General features: G+C 30.9%; 2 protein-coding genes across 3 annotated transcripts in view; one reads left to right on the forward strand and one right to left on the reverse strand.

The window, feature by feature from the left end:
• Window positions 1-18,193, forward strand: part of LOC122636680 (probable 39S ribosomal protein L24, mitochondrial) — a 36,695-nt gene extending 18,502 nt beyond the window's left edge. Inside the window, exon 6 of the mRNA XM_043828196.1 lies at window positions 18,077-18,193. The gene's annotated coding sequence lies outside the window, so the exon portion shown is untranslated. The remainder of the gene's footprint in view (window positions 1-18,076) is intronic.
• Window positions 1-19,813, reverse strand: part of LOC122636655 — a 49,601-nt gene that overhangs the window by 15,637 nt on the left and 14,151 nt on the right. For both annotated transcript variants that reach the window (XM_043828134.1, XM_043828133.1), the window contains exon 6: window positions 770-841. In XM_043828134.1, the coding sequence (XP_043684069.1) occupies window positions 770-841 (72 nt within the window). The remainder of the gene's footprint in view (window positions 1-769; window positions 842-19,813) is intronic.

Below are 19,813 nucleotides of genomic sequence, written 5' to 3' on the forward strand. Positions count from 1 at the left end.
TACTGCTCTCATTTCTTTTCTCTTTTCTTCCTTTAGTTTCGAAGTCTCGGATTTGTATTATTTCATTCTAGCCCTCTCCAATTAATTTTCATTCGATCGAATTAATTCATTTTCAGATCGGTTTCGTCCCTTTTTTCTTTTCCTTTCCTTTTCAATTCCATTCAATTCGATTCAATTCGATGTAATTTAATTCGAACAAAATTCTTTACGATAAAGTAAGAGTTTCATTTTGATTTCAATAATTATTACGAACGATTTGGATTTAATTTTCGAACGAAAGTAGTAGAGGCGTCGCATCGTGATCAAGGGGAATAATTTCGATATATCGAAATTATCTCGAAACGTTGTTTGCTCTATGATCCCTCTCTCTTTCTCTCTTTCTATCTCTCTTTCTCTCGTCAATAATTTAATAACACGCTGGAGGCTTCGGTAATAATCGAATAATCATATATATATATATATATATATATATATATATATATATACATATATACATATACATATATACACGAGTTTGTATGTATTCGTGTGTATAAGAAGGCGTAATGCTACAATCAAGTTGCTCGTTATTGTAAGCTACTAAAGCAGGGTAATATCGTTCGGGCTCGTTTTCTTAAATAGTTCCTTAATCAATGATTGCAATAATCATTCTTCGTTTTTTTTTTCTTATATTTTTCTTTTTGTACCTTTTCTTTTCTTTTCTTTTCTTTTCTTTTCTTTTCTTTTCTTTTCTTTTCTTTTCTTTTCTTTTGAAGCAGAGAAAACTCACCTTTGTTCGTTTTAGTATCCTCCGACCCGCGGAAGTCTTCGATTCTATTCAGGCAACTCGTTTCATCTCGTTCTGAAATTCAATGAATAAGATTTTTTTTATTTATTTTTTATTTTACATATAAATATTTGTATAAGAAGAAAAGAAGAAAAAGAAATGAAATATGAATTGTTAATAATTCGTATAATATTTCGTTCTGTTATATTTATCATCATTATTTGTTTAATATCATTATCATTATTATTATTATTTGAATTTATACAATTAAATCAGTATTAATATAAGAATCGTCGTAAATATTTAAATACCATACGGATAGAATATCTTTTTTCTTTGCGTATAGATTTAATTGGAAAAAAGAAAAATTATTATAGACAATTTTCATCAATGGTAAAATGTGTTTACCTATAAATAGAAATTAAGAAATGTCATTGTTGAAATCATAGTCAATAACGTAACTCTCAGTTATGTCGGGAAGTATTTAACAAAGAGTATCAATTAAAAAAATTGTGTGTGCGCGTGCGTGTATGTATGTCCGTCTTTTCTAAGTGACGTTTCAATTAAGAAAAATGAATCTATGACGGTGTAAAACGACGTTTGTCAAAGGACAAAGCAAAAATACGGAAGAGTATAGTAAATAGAAGAAACGTGTTTTTAAATAATAGCGATAATGAATCGAGGAAACCATTTTGATCTTATTGTTAGTAGACACAGCTGCACTGTTGACTCCATTTGACCTGTCTTTATTAAACATTCAATATAACCGTGCATATAGTATACTTCTTCATACTCTATCATAAGCTATTACTCTATCTAATGTTTCTAAGCTTCCTTTTCTATTTATGATATTACGTTACTCTTTTCGTCTTTTCTTTTTTCTTTTTTTCTTCTTCTTCAACTTTTTCTTTTCTTTGCCAATTATAGAAATATTTATTTACGTCGGAGTTGTTTCATTGAAAGATTTCTTTTTCTTTTCCTTTTTTTTTTTCCTTTTTTTTTCTTTTTTTTTTTAAGATACCGATTATGTGAATGAACATGATTATATCATTCGATTGGGAAATTAATTAATAGAAATGTGAATGCCTTTATTGACGTACGTGCGTGTATTATATGTTTTAAAATAGAATTTTTACAAGTTACTTTCGTATGAAAGATTTTATCTTTTTTAACGAAGATAGTTCTTTATTTATTTATTTATTTAGTTAGTTAGTTATTTATTTACTTATTAAAAAAGGAAAATTATTTTCGATCGAAATTCTTGTCCTCTCTCTCTCTCTCTTTTTTTTTTAAATAATTGAGTTATTGAGATAAATGATATTTTACTTTTTAAATGCCTACATCATTCTGTTGTAGATAGTTTAAAAATAATATTTGAAAGGAGAGAAATAAAGTTATATCAAATGTATATGCATTTTATATAAACCAATTTTAAAATAGGATTATAACGATCAAAGCGTTAGAAAATATTAGGGTGAGTTCTTTTTAGAAATCTATATCAGAAATCATTTGTTTTTACCGTCGACCGTGAGTCCCCCCATAGATGGATAAAAGAAAGCCGACAACGTGTGTTTGCAGGACTAAAAATACTTTCGACTCTGCATTGGGAGTCTCATTTTTTCCTCTTTCTTTTTTTCTTTTTCTTTTTATTTTTTTCTTCTTGAAAAGTTTTCAAAGTACAGCCAGAGAAAGAGAGATGAAAACATTTGTCTATTTTTACAATTGTTATTTCAATATAAAGCACTAGAAAATTCATAGAAAATATTCGATTGTAATTAAAAAGAGAACTGTTTAAGTGTATTAATAATTAATATGAAAATTTTTCGACGAGATAATCCTCGTTTATTTTGACATTAAATATTTGGTCAATTAAGATGTCATTAATCGATCAATCAAATGATAATTAATAAAAAGCGATCTATAATTAATAAATCACGTATATCATTTTGCTTTCTTTTGTTTATTAATTAAGAAAAAAAATTTTTAGAAAAAATATCAATGAACGTAAACGAAGAAATTATTTCTCTCTCTTCTTTTCTGTCTCTGGTAACTTTTTTTTTTTTTAATGTGATTTCTATCGAAATATTACTATCTAAAAAATAATTATCTATCATCAACGTAAATCCTTGATTTCGTTCTGATTATTAATCGTGACAGATTGAAATGAGTACAGGGCCGTACACGTTAACCCCTTTCGGATTATTCCATTTCGAAGAAATGAGTGTAGACTTTCAAGAAATAAGATTACATTGCAGATACAAAACTCGATTACCTTGTCAGTGTCTTCTAGCTCAAATTTACAGAGCTCATTGTAAATGAATCTAATCCTTACATATGGTTATCATATAGTTACTATAAATATCTAGTCGGTGTTTAGAAACATAACTTTTTTATAGCATTCGATATTTTTTCATTCAACAACATTAAAACATTTCCATATAAATTAATGACCAATTTAATAATATTTTGTCTATCTGTGCGCGCGTGTATATAGATTATATTCATTCTATTTATTTTTATTATACAATTTTTCCTTGGTTCTTTCCTTTATTTTTTAATTATTATAGAATTGCTGAATCAATGAATAATACTATCATTCGAACACTCGTATATTCAAATATCTTTCCATTGAAAAATTTCAATATTAATCAATTTAATAGTATTTTCGTTGTCTTTTCATTTTTTTTTATTTCTTATAATTTAGTTCAATATAACATTAACAATAATAATAATAATAATAATAATAATAATAATAATAATAATAATAATAATTATTATTATTATTATTATTATTATTATGAAGTCAACTTTCGTGCGGAATTATATGAAAAATTATTATATATGAAAAAAAAAAAAAAAAAAGAAAGAAAAATGCAAAGAAGCAACGAGAATTGGGGAGTAGGAGGACGAATGTCGTCGAGCTTTCTTGGATGTTAAGAAAAAAGGAGAGAGAGAAAGAGAAAGAGAGAGGGTTCAAGGAGTAAGAAGAAGTTAAGATGGTCCAGCTTGGGCAGCAACATCACCGGCGCAGCATCACCGGCCGGAGGTGATGACCTGCTCAAGGCCACCCGCTCTCACGAGAGTTCTCTCTCACAATCAGCGACTAAAGAAAAGAGAATGAGAGAAAGAGAGAGAGAGAAGTATGGCTCTTATTATTTTTCATTGCTCTCTTTCCTCTCTCTCTCTCTCTCTCTCTCTCTCTCTTTCTCTCTCTTTCTCTCTCCCTCTCTATCTGTCTCTGTCTCTTTCTTTATTATAAATTCCTATCTTCCGATTCTCTCTCTTTGTCTTTCCTCTTTATCAGCTTTTCTGTCTCTTTCTTTCCTTCTTTTGATTCATGTATTTCGATATTTCCTCTCTCTCTCTCTCTCTCTCTCTCTCTCTCTCTCTCTCTCTCTCTCTCTCTCTCTCTTTCTTTTTATTTATTTATTTCTTTATCTTAATTGCAAACTCTTATCTCTCTTTGTCTTTCTTTTTCTATCGGTTTCACACTGTCTCTTTCTCTCTCTTTATCTTTCTTCATTGCAGACTTCTATCTTCCTTCCGATTCTTTCTCTCCCTTTTTTCTTCTTTTCCTCTCTTTGTCTTTTCTTTCCATTTTTTTTGTTGTGTATCTTTTTTTGTGTTTTTTCTTCTTTACATTTATTCACATACTTTGTTCATTTATTTTTATCTCGTTTATTACTACCGATTATTAATCATCGTTATTGTGTTTTCTTATTTTCTCGTTTGATACGTAAGTAAATTACTTATCTCGTGTTCATTTTTTTATTTTTCTTTTTCATTTTTTATTTATATGCTGATTGTTTAATTATGATCAGAATATAGTCATTATTACTTTTATCAATAATTATTCTATATCGTCGTTATTATTATTATTATTATTATTATTATTATTATTATTATTATTATTATTATTATTATTATTATTTGCATTATCATCAGTGTAATCATTAGACATCATAGAATTTTTATTATTTTTATATATCATTTTTATCATCATCATCATAATTATCATCGTTATCATCGTTATTAAGTATAATTATGTAGCTTAAAGACAGTAAACAGAGATCAATCATACGTAATTATAAAATGAAATTGCAAGTAAACCTGTTTACTTGACAAAAATTCGAATACCTGCTTGTTTCCTTTCTCCTTCTCTTTTTCTTTTTCTTTTTCTTTGACTCTTACAGAGATCACGCAAATCGAGTTTGACAAAGTGGATCGGCCACGTGTAGACCGCCCTTTTCGAGAGCATAATGATCGGCACGTGGCGTCAGTTTGGCGTCAGTCTTTCAAGACTCATCTCAAAATAAGATAGAGAAAGAGAGAGAAAGAGATAGAGAAAGAAAGTGAAAGAGATAGAGAGAGAAAGAGTGAGTTAGTAAGAGAAGAATGCAAGTCCTATTTCGGTAAGGTCGAACTCAAGTGTGCAACGAGTATGCAGCTCGCGAGACTTAAGTGAATGAGAAAGATAAACATAATAATTACGGTAAATTACTGGCTGCTGTTGAAAACGTTCAGACGACGCGAAAAGAGAAGAAGAGAGAGAGAGAGAGAGAGAGAGAGAGAGAGAGAGAGAGAGAGGTGTACCAAATCGAACAAGTTTTTTAAATTACCTAATTGAGTTACATATGTATATTAATTTCAATTTGATATATTTCGTTAAGTTATTTGCAATCTAACGCAATACAACAAACGTTCAATTTGTTGAAATAAGAAGTAATTATAATAGTTTTGTAATTGTCGATATAAAATATGATACATCTAAATATTTTATTAACGATTTAAAAGAAAAAAATTTGTTCGCGTATTAAGTACAACTGTGGATCGACATTATAAAAATAATAACGTAGATGAAACAGTTGTAATATTCGTAAGAAAATATTTAGATTGTAATAAATTTATTGTTAATTAAAAAAAAAAAAAAAAAGAAAAAAAATTATTACATCGACCTTGTATATAAAAATTTCATTCGTTCGAGTTGTCGTTTATTTCTTTGCAAATATTTCGAAGTCTATAATCTGTTCTTTATTTTTCATAAAATTTTTTCAACTTCGACTGTCCGACCGATCTTACGGCCGGTCTAAGGTTCGGTAACGATTTTTTAAAAATTACTTTAACAATTTTTAAGACATTTACACGGAGAAAAATAAGAAATGGTAACGAATCGTGTTTAATGATGATGAAGGATGATGAAGGAATAAGTAGAACGAAAAAGAAAGAAAAAATCAGAGAATTAAAAAAAACAAAAAAAAAAAAAAAGAAAAAACACAAGTAAAAAAAAGAAAAAAGAAGCCAAGTATAATAATAAACTCGTTGGGATATACTGAAGTGTATGTATATCTGAAAGAGACTCACTGAGCTCACTCCTTGGCGCCAGCTTAGATAAACTGATCGCGGGAGATTTGAATGCAAGTTCTATGCGTGTAAGAGAGACAGATATATATATATATATATATATATATATATATATATATACACACACACATATACAAATATATATATATAGAAAGAGAAAGAGAGAGAGAGAGAGAGAGAGGAGGAAATAAGGAGAGCATGCAATACGGAGATGCATCCGATGAATGAATTAATTGTACTTTCCGTGTATCATATTATTCGCACACTCTTTTATTTTCATCTTCTTTCTATCTATATTTCTCTCTCTCTCTCTCTCTCTCTTTCTCTCTCTTTATGTTTCTCTTTCTCATTCTATCTCTTTCTCTCTTTTTCTTTCTCTCATTCTGACGCCAAGACGTCGTTAACACGGTCTGTCGCGCGAAAACGAATCGCGATATCTTACGAGGCCGTTCCTATTCTTCCTCGAGTGTAAATCCTGGAGAAAGTTAGCGTTCATTTTGTGAAAAATTGCATTTCGTGGAAATCTTCTTCCTCGTTGATGGTTTAGGAAATTCTTTTGTTTGTCTTATTTTGTTTCTTTTTTTTTTTTTTTTATTATCGTTTCGTTTTCTCTCCAGCCTCTCCCGAATTTTCTTTACGATCTTTCTTACGGTTTCTCTTTTCTTCTCTTTTCTTTTTTGATAACTGAGTATCGATTAGTGTCAGTAATTAATTGATAACAGTTTTTTTTTTTTTTTTTTTTTTGATTCAGAAAAAAATCGTGCAACGCTATCGATGAATCTTACAACGCGTTTTCCATTCAATAACAAATTACTAATGAGAACGACGACGAGAACAATTTTTCTCCGTTAAAAGTCGCAAGGGATTAAGAAAACTGTGATCTCAAATAAAGAAAGGAAAGGAAAGATTGTAGTAGGAAGAAAGGACGAAAGAAAGGAAGAAAGAAAAAGATATAAAACAAGATAAAAAATAAAAGAAAAAGTTGGTCGAGGGATCGGCAAATACTTAAAGGCAGGTGTAAGCCGTCCATGATGCCAGCTGCCTCTGCCACTAACTATACTATATACCCTTCGAGAAGCCCTTCGTCCTTCTACTGCTATCCTTACGACTTCGAAAAAAGAAAAAAAAAAAAAAAGAAGGAAAGAAAATAAAAAATAAAAAAAAAAAAAAAAGGCACGATAAAACAAGAAGAGGGGAAAAAATATTGCGAGCGAACGAGCAACAGCTGCCGTCTCGATCTACCGTGGGTGGTATGTGTATAATGATCCAATGCATTTCTCAAGGTCATCATGGTTCTTTCTCTTTTATAAAGACGACACTATGTTAAGTCTCGAATCAACGTCCGGTCTTAATACTGGCTTCTAAGGGTTATATGTTATTATTATGTTATGCACATGCGTCTGGAAGCTTTATTATAAAATGTTATTATTATTATTATTATTATTTTTTAATTTTTTAATTTTTCATATATCAAAAAAGGACAAGAGGAAAAGGGTTTCGTAAAATTCAAATCTTTATTCCAACATTCCAATATAAGATCGAATAAACGATTCGATATAGATCATTTAAAATCCGATAAAAATTCATTCCTTTTAATTCTCGATATTTAATAATCATAGTAATAATAACTCTTTAATACCCGGTATAAGAAAGTCAAATAATTGATTTAACTACCAAAATGATTTATCGACCGATCGAACGAACGATCGATCGATCAATTCGATCGATCGATCGATCGATCGATCGATCGTGATTTCGAGATGGATCATGCACCAAAAAGTAGGACGATTCAATTTCGATTTGGAAATATTGATCCTCAAAAGATCTATCTATCTATCGATCGATCGATCGTTTAACGAGACTGTCCTCGTTTCGCAAATGAATTTTTCTCTTTCTATCTCTCTCTCTTATTACACAAATCATCGATTACTATTTTCTTTTCGCAAGAAGAAAAGATTTTCCGTTATTCTTCGAACTAGCAGTAATACTCGAAGAAGAAGAAGAAAGAAGAAAGAAAAAGACGAAGACGAAGACGAAGAAGAAGAAGAAGAAGACGAATATCATAAAGCATGCTTTTCCTTCAAAGTCACAAGGAATCTAATCTTGCTTAGGATTGACCTAACGGAATGAGAACGATTCCTTTGAAACCGGTTTGTTTGTATTTATATAGACACATATGTTAGACTATCAAACCAAATTTGTTGTCTAGACGATCGATCGCCAAGAAGAGATCCCTTCGATAGATCATCCTACCAAGATCTGTAGATCTAAATCTAAAATAATCAATCGATGTTCTAGTGCACGAAAAATTATTTTTTTTTTTTTTTTCTTTTCTTTTTTTTCTTTTCTTTTTTGTTCTGTATTTATCGTTTCCCAATTTGTATGATTAATTATTAATTTTTTATTTACACGGACGATCGATTTATAAGATCTATAAGGATCGATTCGAAGATCTTTCAGGAATACTGTTTTTTTTTCTTCTTGTTTTTTTAAATTTAATTGTCATTACATACCGTTTCGTCGATCCAAGTTAGAATTTAGATCCTTTAAGTCGGTTCGGCCCTGCTGTTTTTTAATTCACTGTTTGCCGGAGATCGCAATTTTTGTTAATAACTTTCGATGACGTAATGGCGTAATACACATGTTTTTTTTTTCTTATTAATTTTTTTTTCTTTTTTTTTTTCTTTTTCTTTTTTATCAAATCGTTCGATTCTATCTAGTTCGTTTATATGTACGTACGTATGTTTATTTTTTTCGATAAAAGCCCTTCAATTTTTTCTTGATGTTTCTTTTAAGAGAGAGAGAGAGAGAAAGAGATGGAGAGAAAACAATTTTTAGTTTCGTTTGTAATATAACTTTTAAACGAATTATAGATCATTGAAATTTTTGAATAGAGATTATTATTATTATCTTTCAAATTTCGTAAACAAATTAAACGTAGAAGTTTTTTTTTTACGATTAAGAGAGTGATCCAAAGAGTTATTTAAATTTCTTCAGAGTAAAAATAATTTCTAATAACATTTTAAAAGATATAAATATGATTTATACAAAATCTCTTCGAACTTTGAAATATCGAATTATTTAATGAATAAATTAACAATAATTTCTAAAGACAATTTTCGATAAGCTTTCGTTTTCCTAAAATCTTTTGGATATCGTTACATTTTCTTTCTTTTTGATTGTTAAATCATTACCATAGTTAATGATAAATAAAAAATTTCTAAACGTAAACGCGACTACAAGCAGAAAATATTTTCACCGGACAAAAATAATTTCCCATCCGGTACTTTCTGATATCGCTTCTTTATCAATTATATTTTTTTATTTTATTTTTTTTTTTCTCATTAAAAACAAAATATTCTTTCGATTAAGAAATCATTAATCACGGTTAACGATAACTATAAAATTTCTAAATGCGGCGATACAAATAGAAACAGAACATTTTTTTCACCGAGCAAAAAGAATTCCTTCGAATATCACTTTTCTCAATGATTCTTTAATCTCAAAATTTGTCTTCTTGATTAATAAATCGTCATCATCGAGGTTAACGATAACTAAAACTTCTAAATGCGATTAGGCACAGATAGAAATAGAGAAGTTTTTTCTGCCGGACAAAAAGTATTTTGTGATCACTTTTTTTTTTATCAATAAATTATTATTATCGTTAATAATAAGAACTCTCTCTCTCTCTCTCTCTCTTTTGATATAAAATAATGATAACAAAGTTTCGCTAGTTGAAAGACCGAAGATATAAACGAAAACGTACGAACGTTTAGTCTCGAGTGCCGAGTAAAGACTGGCGAACGACTTTCCGATTCTCTGGCTGGGACCATCACTGGCATCCCTTTCCACCAATGACGTCTCTTCCTTCTCAATATCTCTCTCTCTCTCTCTCTCTCTCTCTCTCTCTCTCTCTCTCTCTCTCTCTCTCTCTTTCTTTCTCTGTCACACATATATGGATACATACATATGCACATATTCTCTTTCTTTCTCTTTCTCTCTGTCATACATACGAATATATATATATATATATATATATATATATATATATATGTATATATTCTCTCTCTCTTTCTCTCTCTTTCTTTCTCTCTCTCTCTGTATGTCTCTCAGTATTTCTCTGTCTGTATCTCTGTCTTTCTTTCTTCGTGGTAAAGCTATGGTACATTTACTACGTTCGCTAAGATAAGCTACCTTCGAGTTAACTCGATACGATCGTGTGTACGATCGGCTCATAAATACATATATACGTAAATATATGTAAATCTCTATCTAATAAATTTCTAAGGAATTGTGAGATAGCTACGCCTTTGGCTAAGATTAAATGCCGATTTTGTAATCGTGTGCTTTTGTACGATTCCTTCGGTTGCTTCGGTTGTTGCTTCGGTTGCTCGCTCGGTTGTTAGATCTCTCGTGAAGTAGATCTCTTGTGATGTAATTTCAGGGCTGGGCCCTTTTCTTTATTACACCTTCTTCTTCTCCTTCTTTTCTATCTTTTCTTTTTCTTTTCCTCTTTTCTTTCTTCTTCTTCTTCTTCTTCTTCATCTTCTTCTTCTTCTTCATTTATGATAATCGATAATAGGTTCGATTTATATCAATCGTTACATTTTTGCACCACGAACGAATACATTTTTCTTCGATCTTTATCTTTTTATTTTTATACGGTATATTAAAGATTAAATAAGTTCGACGAAAGGGACGACGATTGACAGAAAGAAGAAAGAAAAAAAATTAAAGATTAAATGTTTTCAATGAGAAAGAGAAGGGACCATCATTCTATGATAATAATTCCTACATTCGTAAGGTGGAAATTAAATTTTATGACGACGAAAAGAAAGAAAAAGAAAAAAGAAGAAAACGTAGGATCGGATCAATCTTGTCAATCAGATTTTATGATAATCTTGTTGACAAAGGGAAAGAAGAAAAAAGGGAGAAATAATGTGAACGATAAGAAAAAAATTTTTTTTCTCCATGAATCGTATCGAATCGAATGGAATCGAATTTGAAGAAGTCGATCGAAACTTCGGAATTGAGAATCACTGAACAAACGTTTCGCCATGAGACGGCGGGAGTCGAGTAGCTGGTAAAAAAGGAGTCAGCCTGCAGCCTTTGAGGGGTTCGAATTTCCTACAGTCGGCGAACGAACCATTTGGCTTTCTCATAAATACACACGGTTCACCGATGTAGATTTTATAAAAACATCATCACGCCGTCATCATCATCCTCATTGTCATCGAATATATTCTCAAATATTAAATCTATCTTTATTCACCGTTAAACGTAAACTCTTGTAAACGTTCAGAGGTCGTCTTTTGATTTTCGAATGATTATTAATTGCTTTTCGAATGGTATAAAAAGAAAAAAAATCACAATTGATTTTATTCCATCCCGTTTTTATTATTTAACAAAAGTTAGTACGATCCACGCATGATGATTTGATTTTAATCGAATTTAATCAATCGATAGGTCTTGTTTCATTTATTACCGACATTGTCTTCTTTTCTTTTTTTCTTTCTCTTTCTTTTCTTTTTTTTCTTTTCTTTTTTTTTTTTTTGCAGGAATTAACAGACACTCTAATCGACTTAGTTATTAATTTCTTTTTCTTTTCCTTTCTGCTTTGTTTTTCTTCTTTTCGGACTTAATAATCACGTGACGATTCGTTTTTGACAGAAATCAGCTGATTTCGTCTCATTCGATTATCCGAGAAAATTTCCTTCAAATTTATGATTATTATTCTAATTATTAATAGCTCCTTACAGTTTCTTTTCATAGTTGTTTTATTATTAATAATATTTATCGTTGATAATAGTAATTATTATTATTATTATTTTTTTTTTTATTGACAAACGAACAAACACTCGATCTGATCCGATCCGTGTTCGATCGATCGGATAAGATTATTTGTGATTCCGATTTTGGAGCGATCTTAGATCTTAGAATCGTTTGACCGTTTTCGAAAAATTTATATTTCGAGGCACGAACTATACCGCTAAATGCATTCACATGCATGTCGTGAGGAATGTCGCTCCGATATTCCGGACAATGACGAACGTGACGCCAATGGAAGATGTAGCCTCGTAAAGGCCGCGACTCATTGTCGCTTTCGAACAATTCGATTGGTTTCGGCCGAATAACGGACAATTTTGATCTCTTATCACATCTTCCATGTTTCTCTCTCTCTCTCTCTCTCTCTCTCACGCGAATTTTCATCTGAAATCTAATCGTTCGTCGTCTCCGTTTTTCGACTAATATTATTCGACTTCGTAAAAAGAAAGAAAGAAAGAAAGAAAGAAAGAAAGAAAGAAAAAGAAAAATGAAACAAGATCGAAATACTGAAAAAGATATTAATATTTTATTATTTTTTAAAATCATCTAATAAAAAAAAATTGACCGGTCTATATCTTTTCGTTTTCTTTTTTTTTTTTTAAGCAGTAATAGACGCGATTAACGAAGAAGAAGAAAAATTTAATAATGATGATTAAATTAGCGAACGTAATTAATTGATATTAGATGAAACGATTAGAAGAATGAATGTTTTGAAACGTGTTTGTAGTGAAAATCTTTTTTTCTACTCGAATAAAATATCCCTTTCGTATATAAACGAAATGACATAGCAGGCAGGGATGCTGCATTTCTGGACCAAAAGCAACAACCCAACCTGTTGTCTTCTCTCTCTCTCTCCGTCTCTCTCTCTCTCTCTCTCTCTCTCTCTATCTATCTATCTCTTTTTCTCTCTCTTTCTGTCTGTCTGTCTGTCTGTCTGTTCTTCTCTCTTTCTCTCTTTCTTTCTTTTTCTTTCTCTCTTATTGGTTTTGCAGTTTCTTCGCCAACGCGTTCCCCAACGTCCCACGATTCGTTCAACAACCCGAAGTTCCTTTCTTCTTCTTTAAAATCTTCTTATGCATTATGCGAATATCATCAATCATGATTTCTCATCTTGACTACGATCGGTCTTCGTTTCTCGACACATGTGTTTTCTAAATTTTTCAACATACTCGGAGGTAACAGAACGACGGAAGAAAATTTTCACGAATTCGCGCATTATTATCAACGCTTCGATTCGAATTATGCGAATTATTTTCTATTGATTTTATTTCTTCCTTTTCTCTCTCTTTTTCTTTTTTGTTTCTTTATGACTTTCTTTTTTTCATTCGGTTTTAAATAAATAAATAAATAAACAAATATATATATATATATATATTCATATCTATCTTAACATAAGTAAATGTCAAACGAAAATATCATTATCATCATCATCATCATCATCATCATCAAACTGCTGTTATTATCCTTTTCTCTTTCTCTCTTCCTCTTCTTTTTATTTTCCCTTTCCTTCTTTTTCTAAACGCACAAACAAAATTACATTCTCTAAACAGATTCGAACGATTGATTCCTTTTTCTTGTCTCTTCTTTTGTCTTTTTCCTTTCCCCTTTTCTCTTTTTCCGATCCAATGCTTACCCTCGCATACGTAGTAATGCACACGTGTCTTTTAATGCATCCGATCGGATCCGATCCGATCCGATCCGATCCGATCCGATCCGATCCGATCGAATAAACTGCATTCCATCGCGCTAGCTCGAAAACCTTCTGTAGGTTGGTTAGAACGGAACAGCATTTGCGAAGGAAGAGAAGCCATCGGATGAGAATCCATAAGAAAGAGAAAGACAAAGAGAAAGAGAGAGAGAGAGAGAGAGAAAGAGAGAGAGAAAGAAAGATGAAGAGGAATGCTTAGAAATTCGCTGGACCGTTTAACTTTAATCCGTTAATCGATAGAATTACGATAAACGAACGGAAATCGGAACCGGTTGTTCCGGATTAATCCGAGAATGAGATCGTAACGCGGATTGGGTCAAAAGTTTCTAAGCGTATCTATCGAAGGTCATTCGGATGATTAAAGGAAAAAAAGAAAAAAAAAAAAAAAGATCGATCAGTATTTATCCATTGACCTCTTGAAACTCGTAATCGGTCTCACGTAATTTTACGAAACCGACTTTTGTTTTCTTTTTTTTTGATTTTGATCCAATCAATCTTTTTATTTTCTCCTTTTTGAGATTTATCATTCGAAAATATTTCTTTCTTATTTTTATATATATGTATATATATATATATATATATATATAGAATTAATTATTTGTTCATTATATTTCTTATATTTATTGTGTATGTTCTTTTTGGTTTTCTCTTTGTTTTTTTATTCTTCTTTTTCTTTTGAAATTTCCGCGAAATTAACGAAGAAAGGAGAATAGGATTTTCGTATTGGTATCGAGCTAGCTCCTGTTTATTTTAGATGTTAGAAACCAGTAGTAGATTAGTGAGAGATCGGCATCCGTGGAATCTGGATGTACGTGTTATTACCAATGATATACGACTGTCTATTATCTTTTATCTCTGTCTCCGTTTGCAAAGAAAATTTTCTATGAAATCGATCGTTTTGTTTTATCACGAGGTATCCGAGCGATGATCGAGTGTATCTTTCTCTTTTTATTCCTTTTCTTTTCTTTTTTCTTTTTTCTTTTTTTATTCGCGCGCACGTGTGTGTGTGTGTGTACCAGTGTTCATTTATCGACTTGTAAAGTGATATGAGAATATAGTAAGATATAAATAATAGATAGTCGAACGATACTCGCATGAATGAAATAAATAATGCATTACACTTGTTTCCTTTTCTTTTCTATTACATTCTTTTTTAAATGAAATATATCAAATATAATAATAGGTCGTATAAAAGAACAGAGAGGGTTTCAATTTGTTCGCGTGATTAAATTAACTAATTGAAAGTATCAAAATAAAAAAAAATATATATATATACATGTACGTAAAACGAAACGAAACAAGAAAAGAGAGATAGAAAATAAGATAGAAAATCAAACGAAAAAAAAAAAAAAAAAGAAAGAAAAAAAAGAAAAAGGAAAACGAAGATACGAAATAAAAACGAAAAGAGACGAAGTAAACAAGTTAAACAAAGAAGAAAAAGAAATCAGAAACAAAATGAAAAACAAACTACCGTGAAAAAAAGGAAGAAGATGGATCGATTTCAGAACGCGTTGACGCGATTCAAAGTTTTATTCTCGATCGCATAAATTAATTGTATGTACAACGTCGGTATGCAAGACCATTACTCGATCACGATCTCCCTATCTCTCTCTCTCTCTCTCTCTCTCTCTCTCTCTCTCTCTTTCTCTCTATAGTGAGGATGCATCGGAGCCTTCTTCGGAAGTAAGACGACCGGTTTCTCAATGCGATGCGATCTTTGCCCGAGTCGAAGGCTACCGAAGCGAGGAAGTCAACCACCTACGGTGGGGTGCATTCAATCGCTTAAGGATCTAATTTGCGTTACCGATCTCTTCCGTTTGGATAACATCGAGAGAGAGAGAGAGAGAGAGAGAGAGAGAGAGAGAACGTTTAACATTCGAACATTGAACGCCATTTCCTTTTTCTTCTTCGCTCTTTTAATGTCAAAATGTCTTTTAAACCGAAAATGTTCCCAACGTTTTCTAAAACGTTAATTGTTCGATTAATTGTTCGATCAATTAATCAATCAATCAATTCATTCATTCATTCATTCATTAATTAATTGATCGATCGATTAATGAATTCATTGATTCATTTTAATTCATTAATTGAGACGTTTGATAATTAATCAGGCTGATTTCTTTCCTTTCTTCTTTCTCTTTTCTCTCTTCCGATATACTCCGAAGTATTCATTCTTTTTTTTTTTTTTTCTTTCTCTTTTCATTTTCTTATCTCCTTTTTTTTATCCTCTTCTTTACTTTTTCAATATGTTCCGAGACGTACGTTCTTTCCTTTTTCTTTTTTTTTTGTTACTCTCGATACTGTTTTATTAACTTTTGATAGACCTTTTGCTCGAATTAAATAATGTGTTAATTAAATTTTATCGATCGATGCAGATCGACATTTCAGATCAGTCGATATTTTAAAACCTGTAGACTCATAATTATTAGAACGTATTCATCCTCGATTCGATGGAGTTAAAAAAAAAAAAAGAAAAAAGAACGAAAAAAGAAAATATATATATATATATAATATATATTACTCGAATGAAATCGCTCAGATATATATATATACGTACGTGATACTTAACGTCATTCTACTTAATCGAATATCTCAGGTGAAAATTTTAATGGCACACCCTATAGAAGCACTACTATCGTAGGTGTTAAAAAAGAAATGGAATTCAAAAAGGAGGACGATGTATCGAAGAACAAACTCGATGATCGTTCTTCTTCGAGTCTAGTCCTTGGAATGCCGTCTCCTGTAGAACGACGACTTCGACGGCAGTCCCTTCGATCGTTCGAACGAACGAAACATCTATGAGAAAGAGGGAGAAAGAAAGATAGATAGATAGATAGATGGATGGATGGATAGAGAAAGAGACAGAGAGAGAGAGAGAGAGAGAGAGAGAGACAGAGGAAGACAGAGAAAGCTAGAAAAAGACAGACAGAGAGAAAGATAAAGAGCGAATGAGATAAATAGATTGATAGATAGGTAGATAAGATAAGATAAATAGAGAGAAATAGAGTGAATGAAATAGATAGATAGAGTGAGAAAGAAACATAGAATGAGATAAATAGATAAAGAGACAAATAAAAGAGTGAGTAAGAAAGAAAGAGAGAGAGAGAGAGAGAGTAAAAGAGAAATGTAAAGAACGAATGAAAGAAAGAAAGAGAGAGAGAGAGAGAGAGAGAGAGAGAGATCTTGAAAAGGAAGCCGATTAAACGATTGAATAAGACCTTGAACACGGTCAGCTACTGTCCACGCACGCTGACTATTAACAGCCATCTTGAAAATGTTTCTAATATTAATTTAGACTTTGGTTTAGAATCTTAGAAGGAGGATGTTCTTCGTCTACCCTTTCCCTCCGCCCCTCCCCCTCCCGCCCCCCCTTTCCTTCAACCTTTCAGCAATCCTTCGCCAATCCCGCCTTAATATCTGACGTAATCGAGAAAAGGTCGATTGCGAAATGAAATTAGTTAGTTAGTTAGTTACGAGAGGAGGAGAGGACGGCGAAGTAGAGGAAATAAGATTAGCGGATTAGGATCTTGCTTCTGACGATTGTTATTTGTTAGCTTCTGTTAGATTTTCTATTGTTACAACGGTTCGAACCATGCCACTCTGGTATTTCATTTTTAATGAATATCGTTTTAATATTTACGATTGCGTTAGAAATTGTTTGTACAAAGTTTTATTTTAGACGTAAGACGATCCTTTTATTAATTCGCGTTCGTACTTTTTTTTTTTTTTTTTTTTTTTTTTTTTTTTTTTTTTTTTTTTTTTTTTTTTTTTTTTTTTTTTTTTTTTTTTTTTTTTTTTTGATTAAATTTGTCACGATATTTTAGATATTTATTATTTATTCGAAATTTGAAACGTTGTTTTTATTGGTGTGTACGTACGTACGTACGTATGTCAATGATAAATAACGAAATGTATAATCGATTAATGAGATTCATTCGTTGAGACATTTGAACGTTTCGATACTCATAATATCGATCAAACGAAATGTAGTTTTATAATTTGATTCCAAAAAAAAAAAAAAAAAAAAAAGAGAGAAAGAAAATAAAAAAGAGAGTTATTCGTACAAGGAATGAATAAAAAATAAGAAAAAAATAAACAAATAAACACCGTAGGAATTTTCGGCCGATCCTGTTGTTACATACAAGAACTCGAAAGATATTTTTTAAATATCGTTCTAAAGATAATCGTTCATTTTTTTTTTTTTTTTTTTTTTTTTCATAATTGTAACACGACAATAACCCCTGAAAGATTTATATATATTATTGTTTTATTCGTATTATTCTTATTCTTATTATCATTAATATATGTTTTCTTAATTTTAATTATTACGAGTAGCTTTTTAAATTATTTGCTCACCCAGAAAGAACCGATGGCACTTTGATATTTAACAAAACTCACTTCTCTTTTACACACAGAAGCCGGAAAACAAACGGACCCGATTGCGCAGGCTTCACTTTGGAATTCTTCAATGACTCTTAATGGTTTCATTCTAACACCCACCTTCTAACATCAAACGCACACGTATCGTACGTAAAATAAATAAATTCGAGATATTATATTACTTTTCAAACGTTTTCTATGATATATTATATGGATATATCATTATATATTTGCAATGTCGTGCAACAATTAAAAAATTCAAGCATTATTGTAAATCATTTTTTCTATTAATTAAATAAATAAAAATACGTATGTAATATACGTGTAAGGTATAAAGGTATCGAACTTTATGTAAAAGAGATCTTAAATATACTTTTATAGTTGATGCAATCGAGTTTAAGTATATAATACGAATTTCCGGCGATTAGAATCCTGTATGTATACGCGATTAATGCGAATGATGACCCAAATTTGTAAAAACGGAGATTTTTTTTTTTTCTTCTTCTAAATTATACACGATTTTCTTTTAGAACGTATTATTATTTATTTATAAAAGAACTCTTCTCTCTTAACCCGGTATGTAAATTTAACGAAACCGAATTCTTTTTCTTTTCTTTTCTTTTTTTTTTTTTCTTTTTTGATGAAATTAAAAATTCTGAAATTTAGGACGACGCGAGAAAGAAAATTCTTCTTCTGTTTCTTTTCTTTTTTTCTTTTTCCACGATATTGTTTTATACTACCATCTACTCTTTATCTCGGACATTATTTTAAAAAGCGTGTATAAATTAAATCATCATAATTAGAATTATGTAATCGTTTCATATTAATTTTTAGATCGGTCGAATCTTTTCAGGAATTAATTTAAAGAATAGAAAAAACGAAAAGAGAATGAATGAAAGTTCCTTTCAAATGCAGGCGCACACATCAAAGTATAATAATCATTCCTACGAGTAAATAAATAAATAAGCAAACAAACGGACGAACAAATAAAAAATACACGAGAAAAGAAAAACAAAATAAAAAGGAAAAAGAAATGATTGAGATCGTTACGTGAGTGATCTCCAAAAAAAAAAAAAAGAAAAAAAAACAACAACAAAACAAAACAAAACAAAACAAAAATAAAAATAAAAGAAAAAGAAAAAAGAGGGGGAGAGAGAGAGAGAGAGAGAGAGACAGACAGACAGAGAAAGAGAATGAATAAAGAAAAAAAAAAAAAAATATCAAAGAAAAACATTTGCAAGAACGAGGACAGCCGGTATACACACCCACTCAACGCACTTTACAAAACGCAAAGGTTACGCGATATATAAAGAAAGAGAGAGAGAGAGAGAGAGAGGGAGATAGAGATAGGGAGATAAATAGAGGGAATGAGAGTGAGAGAGACAGTTTGGAATAAAGACAAAGGCGTGTTAAGGGGCGCACCCTTCGACGTGGAAATTCTCTATGCAAGAGAACAGAACTTGAAGATAGATCGAGTAATGTTTCCTTTCGATCGTGCCTTCGTCATTCGTTGAGTTCTCCGCCCACGAGAAGAAGTCGCTCGAATAAGAATCATAAACTATCCTCTTTCTCTCTCTTTCTCTCTTTTGCTCTCTCCTTTCTCTTTCTTTCTATCATTCTCTCTTTCTTTTTCCTTGGTAGAACGTCTCTTTCTCTCTCTCTCTCTCTCTCTCTCTCTCTCTCTGTGTGTGTGTCTCTCTTTATCTCTCTTGGTAAAACGTCTAATTCGCAAAGTAGAAAAAAAAAATAGAGAGAGGGATGATCGATAGCCT

Source organism: Vespula pensylvanica, chromosome 23 (assembly GCF_014466175.1).
Source record: "Vespula pensylvanica isolate Volc-1 chromosome 23, ASM1446617v1, whole genome shotgun sequence".
NCBI classification, from domain to species: Eukaryota; Metazoa; Arthropoda; class Insecta; order Hymenoptera; family Vespidae; genus Vespula; species Vespula pensylvanica.